The 13,907-nt window shown below is 38.8% G+C and overlaps 1 protein-coding gene across 1 annotated transcript in view; it reads right to left on the bottom strand.

Moving 5' to 3' along the window:
• Positions 1 to 946: 946 nt before the first annotated feature.
• Positions 947 to 13,907, bottom strand: part of PRKCI (protein kinase C iota) — an 82,961-nt gene continuing 70,000 nt past the window's right edge. The window contains exons 13-17 of the mRNA XM_025377368.1: positions 13,721 to 13,846; positions 11,273 to 11,352; positions 9,878 to 9,967; positions 7,845 to 7,960; positions 947 to 3,905 (exon numbers count right to left, since the gene is read on the bottom strand). Of these exons, the coding sequence (XP_025233153.1) occupies positions 3,818 to 3,905; positions 7,845 to 7,960; positions 9,878 to 9,967; positions 11,273 to 11,352; positions 13,721 to 13,846 (500 nt within the window). The 3' untranslated portion in view covers positions 947 to 3,817. The remainder of the gene's footprint in view (positions 3,906 to 7,844; positions 7,961 to 9,877; positions 9,968 to 11,272; positions 11,353 to 13,720; positions 13,847 to 13,907) is intronic.

The raw sequence follows: 13,907 nt of genomic DNA on the forward strand, positions 1-13,907 counted from the left end.
AAGATCCCATGAGCCTATGAGTTCAAGGTTATAGTGAGCTATGACCATGCCACTGCACTCTAGCCTGGGTGACTGAGTGAGCCCGTTGCTAAAATAAATAAAACAGTGAAGAATATTTTAATTACTAATTTTTAATAATCTCTACATTAATAAATATAACATTACAAATTTTTTTGAGACAGGGTCTCACTTTGTCACCCAGGCTGGAGTGCAGTGGCATGATCATAGTTCACTGCAGCCACAACCTCCTGGGCTCAAGCAATCTTCCTATCTCAGTCTCCCAAGTAGCTGGGACTATAGGCACTTTGCCAGCATGCCTGGCTAATTTCTTATTTTTCTGTTTGTAGAGATGGGGTCTCACTATATTGCCCAGGCTGAACTCAAACTCCTAGGGTCAAGTGATCCTCCCACCTCAGTCTCCCAAAGTGCTGGGATTACAGTTGTGAGCCACTATGTCCAGCTAAATGTAACATTATTAAATGTAAATACTACAGCATCAGTTCTACCAGAATGCTGCTTTAAGTAAAGCAAAATTCAAAACTCTAAAATTTTCATTTTTTCTTGAACAAATTTTGATGTATCTTTGTTCTTATACAAATTTCTGACATATGGCCGGGCGCGGTGGCTCACGCCTGTAATCCCAGCACTTTGGGAGTCCGAGGCAGGTGGATCACAAGGTCAGGAGATCAAGACCATCCTGGCTAACACAGTGAAACCCCGTCTCTACTAAAAATACAAAAAAATTAGCCGGGCGTGGTAGCGGGCACCTGTAGTCCCAGCTACTCGGGAGGCTGAGGCAGGAGAATGGCGTGAACCCAGGAGGCGGAGCTTGTAGTGAGCCTAGATCGCGCCACTGTACTCCAGCCTGGGTGACAGAGCAAAGACTCCAAAAAAAAAAAAAAAAAAAAAAAATTCTGATATACTACATGTGAAAAATGATCCACTCTCAATGGGTATTATACATTTTATTTGACGACTTCAAAGTAAAAAAAAAAAAAAAAAAGGTACAGAAATACAGATTACATTATGATGACCACAGTAGTATTCTACATGACAAAAATAAAAACAGATTTAAGTAAATGTACCGGCACTGAACAAGCATTTACTTAACATCCAATCCAGGCTGCATATGCACAAAATGATCTGACCAAATGCTTATGCAAAAAAAAGTTTTTCTTAGAACGCCAAAATTCCAACCATTCTGACTGTCCGCTGCCTATTCCCCTGTTGAGTATTTTCAGCGAACTTTTATAGAATATAAAAACAATTGGCATGGCACTTAAAAGACTGCAAAAAACAACACAATTAAAAACATTACAATGCATTTCTGTATAAAATATACACCGTAAATATTATTAGTTAAAAAAAGATTTAAAAACAAAAGACCACCCTGAATAATCGTTAAAACCTCATCATAGAAAAATGCTCATCATTTTGTACATTATTGATAGAAACTACTGAGAGGTTTCTTTAGAGGGTTGGGGGGAAGGTAGATACCTAACTTAAAGATTCATTCAAAATTTGCTTTCAATTGTGGATAATAACTCACGGCTTACCCCTTTCTCAAAATGTTTTATCATGAATACTCTAGTATTTAACCACAGGACAAACATAAAGAATAACCTGAAGAAGGTGTCGAAGGCCCCAAAAGAAGTCTAAGGTGGCCCACTAGTGTGCATTTTAAACAAACTTCCTAGGTGATTATTTCACATTCCAAAATCTGAGAACTAATGCCCTATGGGAAACAGCACCACTGAAAAGCAAGGTCATAAACATATTTCTGACATCAGATACAGAATTCTAAGTTTATGATTTGAAGTGAATGCTGCTTTTTGTTTTAAAAGAAGTTTCAGGTGTTAAGAGAAACATATTAAATAAACATGCGGATGTATATAAACATTTTCCTTTGAGGTTTTCATTGCTTTCAGACTTACATTATTTGAAGGAAAGAGAGTACATAGCTAGAAACTTTGGAAAAATGACATTTCCAGTGAAATGCAGCATCCACCCCTCCAAAAAAAGATAATTTATTATATGCCTACAAATTTTAAAACATTTGAAATTTAAACTAGATAATTTCCTAAAGTTAAGTCTTACTAAGATTAAAAAATTTTAAGTAATTTAGATAATCATGGTTACTTTTTAAGTCCCTTTTCATTAAAAAAATATTTAAAATAAACAGAAGGATGCTATATTTGGCACCCCTTTAAATAATAAACTGCTAAACACTAATATTAATAAAAAATAATCCAAGGAACTCTGCCTCTGAAATGTATTCTACTATGTGTTACATGTGTTATCAGTTAATAAAAACTCACTGAAAGAGCTGATACTGTGATGTGTGTGAGTGTATATGTGTGTCCTGAACATTCATGCCTACTTTATTTTTCTGATTTCACTAAAGACTCTATAAACAGGGTCCAATCATAAATGTGGTTTAGGGGAAGAAATGAGGATAATTAAGATATCCTACTTAAAAAAATAAATAATTTTCATGTATACTAAATTATAAGGAAAAAATATTATACATTCTGCCTCCACTGAATACATGGAATGCTTTTACAAGTTTGGTAACAATATTGAGTGCCTCATTTGAATCAAGTCACAAAAAGCAACTGTGGGGATTCACTCTCCAATAGGAAATAAAAATATTACCACTGTACTTTTCTGTATCTATTTTAAATTTCTGTTTTTTTCCTTTCTTTATACTGAGTAATTTTCCATTCAACTGCATCCTTGGTCCTTTGCATCATATAGATTAACATTCCAGTTAAAGTTTCCCATAAACGGAAAGGCTTAGAAGGGAGCTACCCCGTTAATATACTTAAAAAGAAAAATCACTTGTGCCAGTTTTGCAAAAATAGTTAATGATTTGGAATCTGATTTATAATAAAAAGTGTCTGCGTTTTAACTCAAGAAGAATTTCCCAATTTGGTTTTTGTTTTGTTTGGTTTGGTTTGAGACCGAGTCTCACTCACTGTTGTCCAGGCTGGAGTAATCTTGGCTCACTGCAAACTCCATCTCCTGGGTTCAAGCGATTCTACTGCTTCAGCCTCCCGAGTACCTGGGATTACAGGTGCCTGCCACCATGCCCAGCTAATTTTTGTATTTTTAGTAGAAACAGGATTTCACCATGTTGGCCAGGCCAATCTCGAACTCCTGACCTCAAGTGATCTGCCCGCCTTAGCCTCCCAAAGTGCTGGGATTGCAGGCGTCAGTCACTGCACTCAGCTGAATTTCCCAATTCTAAGCAAGCAGCATCTCTATTAGCAATTTAATAACTGCTGCCTTAAAAAATCGATAATTTATTTATCCAAGGCAGTAAAATTTACACCTGAATTTTTAAACATAAAGAACTCCAAAACTAATAGGTAATATAAAAAGTTGTTGCATTTTATATTAATCTTTTATTTCAAAGTTAAACCCTGAAATGATTTAACACATAATGACAAAAATTATGGGAGGTTTATGATGTAATCCCACTACGTGCCTTAACGCAACAGACACTTTTTTAATGCAGTGGTTTTCTTTTTTTTTTTAAACAAAAAAGATAACTTCATTACTCATCTGTAGGCCTTTTAAAAACTGAAAAACCAGTTCAACTAAATTTTGACATGATTGTCTGGAAGCTAGTATTAATTTCTTTTTCATAGTAAAATAGATGTAACAATTGATTAATATATGTCTATGAGAGAAGATATTGGGTGTTTTCTTGTAGGTGGCAAATATAAAATGGTTAATTGTATCCAGGCTGGCAGCAAGTTTATCCATGCATTAAATGGCAACATGAGAAGAATACATGGTTGAAAAATGAGGATCAGACACATTCTTCTGCAGACATCAAAAGAGGATTGATATACTCAAAACCTTCAAATTCAGACTGATCAATCTTCCTCACAATGTCACTGTTGAAAGAAAAATAAATTTATTTTCATCATAATAAAGATTTCTTCAACCTTTAAATGGTAAAATAAGATTAAAAAACAAATAATTAGGCTAACTGTACTGAAAGAAAATCTATACATTTTTAGATTAATCCTCAAAATTTTCTAGACAAATCAAGAATGGAGTACTGAAAATTTAAAAAGCCCCGATAATCCCACACGCAAGTTTAGAGCCAAAAAGGAGTTCGAAACTGAGGACCGAATAAAGAAGGCACCAGCTGTCACCATTCCAGTTAATCTTAACTTTGGACCAGAACAATATTCTTAGTTACAGGTGAACATCCAGGTTTGAATTAGCATTCAATTTAGTAGTCACCTCAACAGCCAGATGTTAGATGGTGTAGCCAAGAAGTAGTTAGCCAAAAGGAAAAGGCAGTAGGAACAAGTACACTGAGAGACCTGGAATGAGGAGAGAACACCACAGGGAGACCTTGGGTCACAGAGAGGGGAGAGGTTGTCATTTTGTTACACTGGCTTCTACTTTAATACACAGTGAGTAGTGCTATCAAATATTTAATACATAAATGTATATGCCATACTAAGAAGCACAAAGTTACAGAGGATACAGTCCCTTCCTTCAAGGAGGGGAGGTAACTCATACTGGAAGAGAAAGCAGTACTTGTTAAATTTTACACACAATAAGCTAAGTCCTGTTCTAACCACGGTTCTAAAGAAAGGCGCGACTTCTAGTTGGAGAAATCAAGGAAGGCAGTATTCATTTTGCAAACACTTAATAAATGGAATGATGAAAGACTGTGGTAGGTCTGGGGAAATGCAAGTAATTTATTAGGGTGGAACACAGGAATAGAAGTGTGTTAAATGGCAGATGATGCTGGAAGAAAAATAATGGCTAATAATCAAAGAAGCCAGTGATGTTTCTAAGGAGTTTCACCTTGATCCATCAAAGATCTGGTTGCATCTGAGGTGGCTCTGAAAGATGGGAAGATTTCAACAGGTAAAAATGAAGGGGGAATATACAGGAATGAGCAGGCAGAGGCAGAGATAATAATACTATTAGTGAATGGTGACTAGCAAAGACTGATGAGAACACTGTTTGTATTATGGTGAGAGGTATCACTAGAAAGTCAGGCTGGAGCAGATGTGGGGAGGCCTTAAATGCTAGCCAAGACGATAGATGTTACCTAATAGGCAATGAAGGAGTTATTGAAGGTTTCTGATTAAAGGGGTTCAAGAATTGGAGTGGCACTTCACAAGGCATACAGAATAGGTTGCAAAGTGAAGGAGTAAAGATCAATTAGGAGGCTGATACAATACTCTGGGTATGACCTGAATGAGGCCTGAACTAGGATGTGTCAATGGGAAGAGAAAAGAAGCACCTGATGTAAATGATGAAATAATGAAAACATAGACAAAGACTCGGCAGCTGCAGGTATTATGTAATCTGTTAAGAAAAAGGAGTAGTCCACAATCACTGACATCTGGAATCTGAACGACAGGAACACACTGTGGTACAGTGAGCAGAACTAAGTAACTAAAAAAAAGGAACTGATTGAGAACAATAGAAAGAGACCATAAAGGGTCATTACTTTGATTTTAGACTTCATATATTTGAGCTGCTTGATGACAAACTGGGGGACATGTTAAACAGAAATGCAGCTGAGGAGATCTAACGGCAGGGGATAAGTGCTTCAGAAACCATCATGCATTTATTCTTCACAGCAACCTTATGAGGTAGGCAATTCGAGAACAGGCTCGGAGAATTATGCAATTCTTATACAAGGTTACCCAGTTGGTAAGAGGTGGCATTGGGATTCAAACTCCTATCTTTTGATTAAATTCAGTGTTCCTTTTAATACACAATGCTGTCAGAAATAATGATTTGGTACACATCTTTCTCCTCTAGTAGACAGGACGCTTTTGGGGAGATTAGACTGTCTTATCTTTGAATGTCTAGTATTTAGCATAACGCCTTTTGCTCAATAACCATTTGCCATTTAACCGAGAGTCATTTAATTAGCTGGTATCTATGCTACAGGGCTGGTTGAAATCTCCAAGGTACAAACTGCATACAGCAAAAAGAAGGTTGTCATGAACAGAACCATGAAGCATCCTGGTCTCAAGGGGACAGGGAAAACACATGAGAGAAAAGTAGTCACAGAGATGAAACAGAACCAGAATAGGCAGTGCCACCCAAGGCAAAGCCATGAGTACCAAATGCTTTACATTCATCAAGGGAGGTGAGGACTCACCCCAAAATGCTTTACAATTTAGAAATTAAGAAATTGATTCAACTTTCAAAAGCTGGAGGACAGGCTCAGTTGTAAGGGGCTGAAGTGTTGACAGAAAAAAAAAAATTCCAGACAATCAACGTTGACTAGTCTGAAGAAGTTAGATTAGAGGTGCTGCATATTTATTTTTCTTTGACCATGAACATCTATTGACTTTTTTTTTTTTTTTTTTTTTTGAGGCTTCAAGACGAAATGAAAATGAGGAAAAATGTGGTTGTTCAAAGAGGGACTATGAGTTAGGGGGAAAAAATCAGAGAATCTGAGCATGCTTACACAGAGGGAAGCAAGCTAGAAAAAAATAAATCTAAGAAGGTCCAATAACAAGATAACTGACAAAATGAAATATTGGAGAAAACTACAGAAACAGGTCTAGGAAAATAGGAGGGACACTCCTTGTAATGGAGAGCCTTCCAAGAGTAGGGAATAAGAAAATGTTGAAAAGAATTAGAAAGCAATTCTGAGATGCAAGGTGGTCTGGTGACAGCTGGAAAGGAGGCAAGGTCACGCCAGAGAGGTTATCAGTCCTTGCATCAAATTAAGACAAGGTTAATCCTTTAACAGTGATGGAAAAAGGAGTAGAACTGAAGGCTTCTGAAATGAAGAGACTGTTTGGAGCAGGTGCTGGGAGAAATGTGGTATGAAATAAGATAGAAGTAAAATGACTGCCAAACAATAAGGGCCTCCTTGAGATTAGAGAGAATGAATCTGTAACAACAGGTAAATAATCAAAATATCCCCCAATTATTTTAAGGTATATTTTTAAAAGATGCAGTATAAGTACAAAAAAATATATCAGCTCACTGCTGGCTGGATTTAATAACTCAATGTAATTCCTTAAAAAAAGCAATTTGGCAATACATATCAAGAGCTTTAAAATGTTAATACCCTCTGACCTAATTCCCTTTCTAGGAATCTATCTTAAGGCAATACTCAGGAACTTAGACAGACAAAGACAGTCCTTGTCAAATGGGAAACAGTGCAGCAGGACAGAGAGATTTGGGTTTGAATCCTGACTCCACCACCTGATAGCTGTGTAACTTTGCTTAACCTCTCTGAGCCTCAGTTTCCTCATCTGTAAAATGAAGATGACAATTTAACTAGTTTACAAAGTTGTTGTGAAAATGAGATAATGCACGATAAAGCAAAGGAGAAAATGACAGTTACTATTAAAACTTATAATAGTACAGTGGATTCAAATACCAGTAACTGAATGGTTATATAAATTATAGTATAGGCCAGGCGCAGTGGCTCACGCCTGTAATCCCAGCACTTTAAGAGGCCAAGGTGGGTGGATCACCTGAGGTCAGGAGTTCAGGATCAGCCTGGCCAACATGGCAAACGCCGTCCTTACTAAAAATATAAAAATTAGCTGGGTGTCGTGACATGAGCCTGTAGTCCCAGCTACTCAGGGTGGCTGAGGCAGGAGAATCGCTTGAACCTGGGAGGCAGAGGTTGCAGTGAGCCAAGATTGCACCATTGCACTCCAGCCTGGGAGACAGAGCGAGACTCTGTCTCAAAAATAAAATAAAATGAAATAAAATAAAAAATAAAAAAATTAATAGTATAATCTGATCATGAAACATTGCATAGTCACTAAAAATGGGATTTCCAAAAAACTTAAAAAAAAATTTCAGTTTACAGAATTACTTACTCGTCATCTGGAGTGAGCTGGACAGGTTCATTGGTAAACTGAGAATCAAAGTTGTCCAAACCAAATTCACCAGAAATATTTGGTTTAAAGGGAGGTACCACCTGTTTTTGCTCCATCTGAAAAGACATATTGGATGACAGCTCAAGTCTGTATTATTAGAAAAATTGCACCTCTACAGTTCTCCTCTGCACTCATTGTTTCCCTTATTAAAGTGAGTCCTGAAGCACGGTACAATGATATTAGCAATGATGAACATAATTTACAAACATGAGCTGGGCATGGTGGCTCATGCCTATAATCCCAACTGCTTGGTAGGTTGAGATGGGAGGACCACTTGAGGCCAGGAGTTCAAGACCAGCCTGGACAATATAGCAAGACCCCATCTCTATTAAAAAATTAAAAATTGGGCCGGGCACGGTGGCTCAAGCCTGTAATCCCAGCACTTTGGGAGGCCGAGGCGGGTGGATCACGAGGTCAGGAGATCGAGACTATCCTGGCTAACATGGTGAAACCCCGTCTCTACTAAAAATACAAAAAACTAGCCGGGCGTGGTGGTGGGCGCCTGTAGTCTCAGCTACTTGGGAGGCTGAGGCGGGAGAATGGCGTGAACCTGGGAGGCGGAGCTTGCAGTGAGGAGATCACGCCACTGCACTCCAGCCTGGGAGACACAGCGAAACTCCGTCTCAAAAAAAAAAAAAAAAAAAAATTAAAAATTGGCTGGGCACAGCAGTTCATGCCTGTAATCCCATCACTTTGGGAGGCCAAGGTGCGTAAATCACCTGAGGTCAGGGATTCAAGACCAGTCTGGCCAACATAGCAAAACCCTGTCTCTACTAAAAATACAGAAATTAGCCAGGCGTGGTGGCGTGCACCTATAATCCCAGCTACTCTGGAGGCTGAGACAGGAGAATTGCTTGAACCCAGGTGGCGAAGGTTGCAGTGAGCCGAGATTCTGCCACTACACTCCAGCCTGGGAGACAGAGCAAGACTCCACCTCAAAAAAAACAAACCAAAAAAAAAAATTGAAAATTAGCTGGGTACCATGGCTTATGCCTATAGTTCCAGCTACTTGAGAGGTTAACACAGGAGGATCTCTTGAGCCTAGGAGTTCAATCAAGGCTGTTGTGAGCTACAGTACAGCCTGGGCGATGGAGTGAGACTGTTTCTCTTAAAAAAACAAACAAACAAACAAACAAAAACAAGTATAAACATTGATACGGGCTTCAATAACATTATAACCTGCTTTATTACATTAATATTCAATTTTTTGGCTGGGCACGGTGGCTCACCCCTGGAATCCCAACACTTTGGGAGGCTGAGGCAGGTGGATCACTTGAGGTCTGGAGTTCAAGACCAGCCTGGCCAACATGATGAAACGTTGTCTCCACTAAAAATATAAAAATTAGCTGGGCATGGTGGCATGTGCCTGTAATCCCAGCTACTTAGGAGGCTGAGGCAGAATTGCGTGAACCCAGGAGGCGGAGGTTGCAGTGAGCAGAGATCACACCATCGCGCTCCAACCTGAGCAACAGAATGTGACTCCATCTCAGAAAAAACAATACATTTTTAAAAAAAGGATTTTTTTTGTTTTAAAAGTTTTCTAAAAAGCAGTTTAGAAAGTGGTTTTAAGTTTTTAAAGCTGTGATATGTTAGCTAAGACAATAAAATTTGGCCCAAGATAGGCCAGGTGCGGTGGCTCACACCTGTAATCCCAGCACTTTGGGAGGCCAAGGTGGGTGGATCACCTGATGTCAGGAGTTCGAGACCAGCCTGGCCGACATCGTGAAACTCCCCATCTCTACTAAAAATACAAAAATTAGCCGGGTGTGGTGGTGTGTGCCTGTAATTCCAGCTACTTGGGAGGCGGAGACAGGAGAACTGCTTGAACCCGGGAGATAGAGGTTGCAGTGAGCCGAGATCGTGCCACTGCATGCCAGCCTGGGCGACAGAGCAAGACTCTGTCCTAAAAAAAAAAAGATTTGGCCGAAGATAATAATGAAACCTAATAGAGAAAGTAATCAAAATTTACATACCATATCCCAATCAACATTTCGGAAGAATGGGTGTCCCTGAATATCAGCAAATCCTGTTTGAGGATGACAACCCAATCGTTCCTTAGGGTCCTATGGTGAAAGAAATGTTTCAAGAATTGGGTGAATGTCATGCTTTAAAATAAATCATCTTTGTGATCTGTGTTTTGTGCCCTCACATGATAGTCTTATTTCTGAAGTTGGAATGGTCTACCTTTTATTTCTAGAAAGTACAACTCCAGAACAAATTGAATTATTTGAAGCTTGTGATAGGTAAGATTTCCTTGTGGCACTTTCTCCACCTATCATGTAATTAAAACAGAGAATCATCACCAATTCCTTGCTAAAGAAAAATAGGAGGAAAAAGAGAACAGCAGAATCATTTGAGCAGCACCCAGCCATTTCTTTGGTAGGACCTAGTGTGACAGTCAAAACATGCAAACCTCCAAACTTCATGAGAAGTTTGTTTTTAGCTTAATTTAAAAGCCCCATGCCCAATTACAGCAACAAATCATCGCCTGTGTAAGACATTAATCCAACTTACAAATTTAATCCAGGCCTGCAACTTATAAAAAGTCTTGGCTTATTCATTACTATGAATGAGAATATGTTCCCATTTTTCTTTCTGATAAAAGGTATTTTATTTCGCATATCAACACCTCTTGCCTTCATTTTTCATCACTATGTGAAAAATTAGGTTTCAATTTTAAATCTTTCCTCACATAAATTGTTCATTTTAAAAAAGGCTTCAATTTCTTATTTTATTAAAATTCATTATCTATTTACCTTAGAAGGTAAATGTACATCAAACTTTCTATCATACCATTTATTTAAGGTAGAATTTATGATTGCCAAGACCACACTTAGATTCTAAAACTCCTCTAGCCTACCAACAGCAACAAACAATTGAATGATGTTCACATTTTTAAGAGCCGAAGATAGCATTTCATTTCTTCTGAATTTTACCTAATTATAGCATTTTCGACATGAGAATTTGTAGGGAGCACTGTGGCCCATGTGCTCAAAAAGTACATGGTAATAAATAGATTCTATGGATAATGACACAGAAAAAATGGACACAGAGTTCAAAGTACAATTATGGCTAAACCCAAAGATTAAATCTTCCCCTATATGAGAATATGGTATGTATTATTTACACACACAAAAAATATGTAATATATAGCTGGGGAGTAAATTTTATTGCCAAAATGGAAAGGACAACTAACTTATCTCAGGATCTAATGCTGTCAATTACTCTTTGGGTAAGAGAAAATTCTGGGTCAAACTGAAAAAGTTACATTCTCTACTGTCTTGGAATTTTACATTTCCCAAACTGCTACTGATCAGTTTGATATATAAAGAGACAAATCACAAAATATTTTTATACACAGTTTATACCTTGTTAAGAAAACTCTTCAGAACACTTGCAGCTTTTACAGACAGAGAACGTGGTATGCGAATTTGTTTTTCCAAAATAACTAGAAAGATAGAAATTATAGTATTATATTTAACTTTTACATGGCTTTAATCTTTTCTCTTCTTTTTTTGAAAGGGTCTTGCTCTGTTGCCCGGGTTGGAGTGCAGTAGTGCAATCACAGCTCACTGCAGCCTTGACCCCCTCGGCTTAAGCAATCCTTCCACCTCAGCCTCCCAAGTAGCTGGGACCACAGGTGCCACCATCACGCTTGGCTAATTTTTTTTTTTTTTTAAGATGGAGTCTTGTTCTGTCATCCAGGCTGGGTACAGTGGCACGATCTCAGCTCACTGCAACCTCTGCCTCCCGGGTTCAAGCGCTTCTACCACTTCAGCCTCCTGAGTAGCTGGGATTACAGGCATGTGCCACCATGCCCAGTGAGTTTTGTGTTTTTGGTAGAGATGGGGTTTCACCATGCTGGCCAGGCTGGTCTTGAACTCCTGACCTCATGAAGGTAAGTGATCCACCCACCTCAGCCTCCCAAAGTGCTGGGATTACAGGCATGAGTCATTGCAGCCAGCAATGGCTGGGTAATTTTAATTTTTTTTTGGTAGAGATAAGGGTCTCATCATGTTGCTCAGGCTGGTCTTGAACTCCTGCACTCAAACAATCCTCCTGCCTTGGACCCCCAAAGTGCTGGGATTACAGGTGTGAGCCACTGCACCTGGCAATCTTTAATTTTTCTTTTTTTTTTGAGACAGAGTGTCACTGTCTCGCCCAGGCTGGTGTACAGTGGCACAATCCTAGCTCACTGCAACCTCCGCCTCCCAGGCTCAAGTGATTCCCCTGCCTGAGCCTCCTGAGTAGTTACGATTAAAGGAACACACCATGATACTCAGTTAATTTTTCTTTTATTTTTAGTAGAGACGGGATTTTGCCATGTCGGCCAGGCTGGTCTCAAACTCCCAACCTCAAGTGATCCACCCAACTCGGCCTCCCAAAGTGTTGGGATTACAGGCGTGAGCCACTGTGCCTGGGTGCAATCTTTCAATTTTTATTATAAGATATTTAAGGCATTCCAGGAGAAAAAATAAGATATTACATATGTAACTGAAGTGCCTCCTGTACTTTCCTAATCCCCTTCTTTTCCATTCTTCTCAGAGAAAGCCTCTAATCTGAATACTATTTATCATTTACATGAATGTCTTATTCTTTGACTACCTGATTGTACCTCAATTTCCTGGTCTGTAAAATAGGAATAAAAAAATACTTCATAGGATTGTTATGAGGTTTAAATAACATTTGTAAAATGCTTGGCATATACAATATGCAATTTTATTGGACATTGCCAAATTATTCTTTAAAGCTGTTTCATCAGTTTTCATTCCTACCAGCAGTCCAGAGGAGTTCCAGTTGCTCCACATCCTCACCAGCACTGGTATTATCCAACTTTAATATTTTAATCAACTGTACCGATATGAAATGGTAACTCATTAACATTTAATGTGCATTCCCTTAATTGCTAGTGAGAATGAATGTCTTTTCATATATTCCATGGCCATTTGGGCTTTCTGTTATATGACATGCCTATTTATATCCCGTGATGGCTTTAATTACTAAATGTAGAATTTTATAGCAGATTTCATACTTCTTTGGATTCCGTGCTAGAGGTCCCTGTACTTGTCTGCTTGTTTCTGTCCATTCTTTATATTCCCTGATGTGGGGCCTTTTTCCCCATCTTTTGATCACTCATCACCTTGGTGCTCTATTTTCCCCTCATACTGTTCTTGAACTTGTGCACCCAGCCTCAGGGTCCCTGTGTAAAGATTATCCTCTCTAGCCACAGGATTCCTTTCTCTAATCTGTCTGTGATGGATAATTCTAAATAACCCCTGTTACGATTTTGAGTATGAGAAGGTAACTGTGAACAGGAGTGAAGACTATAGAGAAGAAATAATGTATTAAAAAACATCAAAACCTAATACACAGAGGCTGGGCGCAGTGGCTCATGCCTGTAATCTCAGCACTTTGGGGAGGCTGAGGTGGGCAGATCACTTGAAGTCAGGAGTTCAAGACCAGCCTGGCCACTATGGTGAGACCCTGTCTCTACTAAAAATACAAAAATTAGCCGAGCATAGTGGTGTGTGCCTGTAATCCCAGCCACTCGGGAGGCTGAGGCAGAATTGCTTGAACCAGGGAGATGGATGTTGCAGTGAGCTGAGATTGCACCACTGCACTCCATCCTGGGCCAAAGAGTGAGACCTTGTCTCAAAAACAAACAAAAACAACAACAAAACCTAATACAATGAGTCAGAAGTATATTTTCCAGATTATGCTCATTTTTCTTACTCAAAGTAGTAACCTGAGTCACTCTCATTTGTACTCTAGAATAGGTTTTTCTCAGAGAACCTCTGTAAAATACTCCAAATTACCTTGGAAGAGATAATCCTCTGTGTTCTGGTCAGGGTTATCGGAGCTCCCAACAATATCAAATGGAGACCTTCCTGCCATCATCTCAAACATCAGCACTCCAAGAGCCCACCAGTCAACACTGAAACCTTCAGAAAGAAATTTTAAAGCAATAAATTATACACTTTGCATTCTTGAAAGTTAGTAACT

This window comes from Theropithecus gelada, chromosome 2, assembly GCF_003255815.1.
Source record: "Theropithecus gelada isolate Dixy chromosome 2, Tgel_1.0, whole genome shotgun sequence".
Taxonomy (NCBI): Eukaryota; Metazoa; Chordata; class Mammalia; order Primates; family Cercopithecidae; genus Theropithecus; species Theropithecus gelada.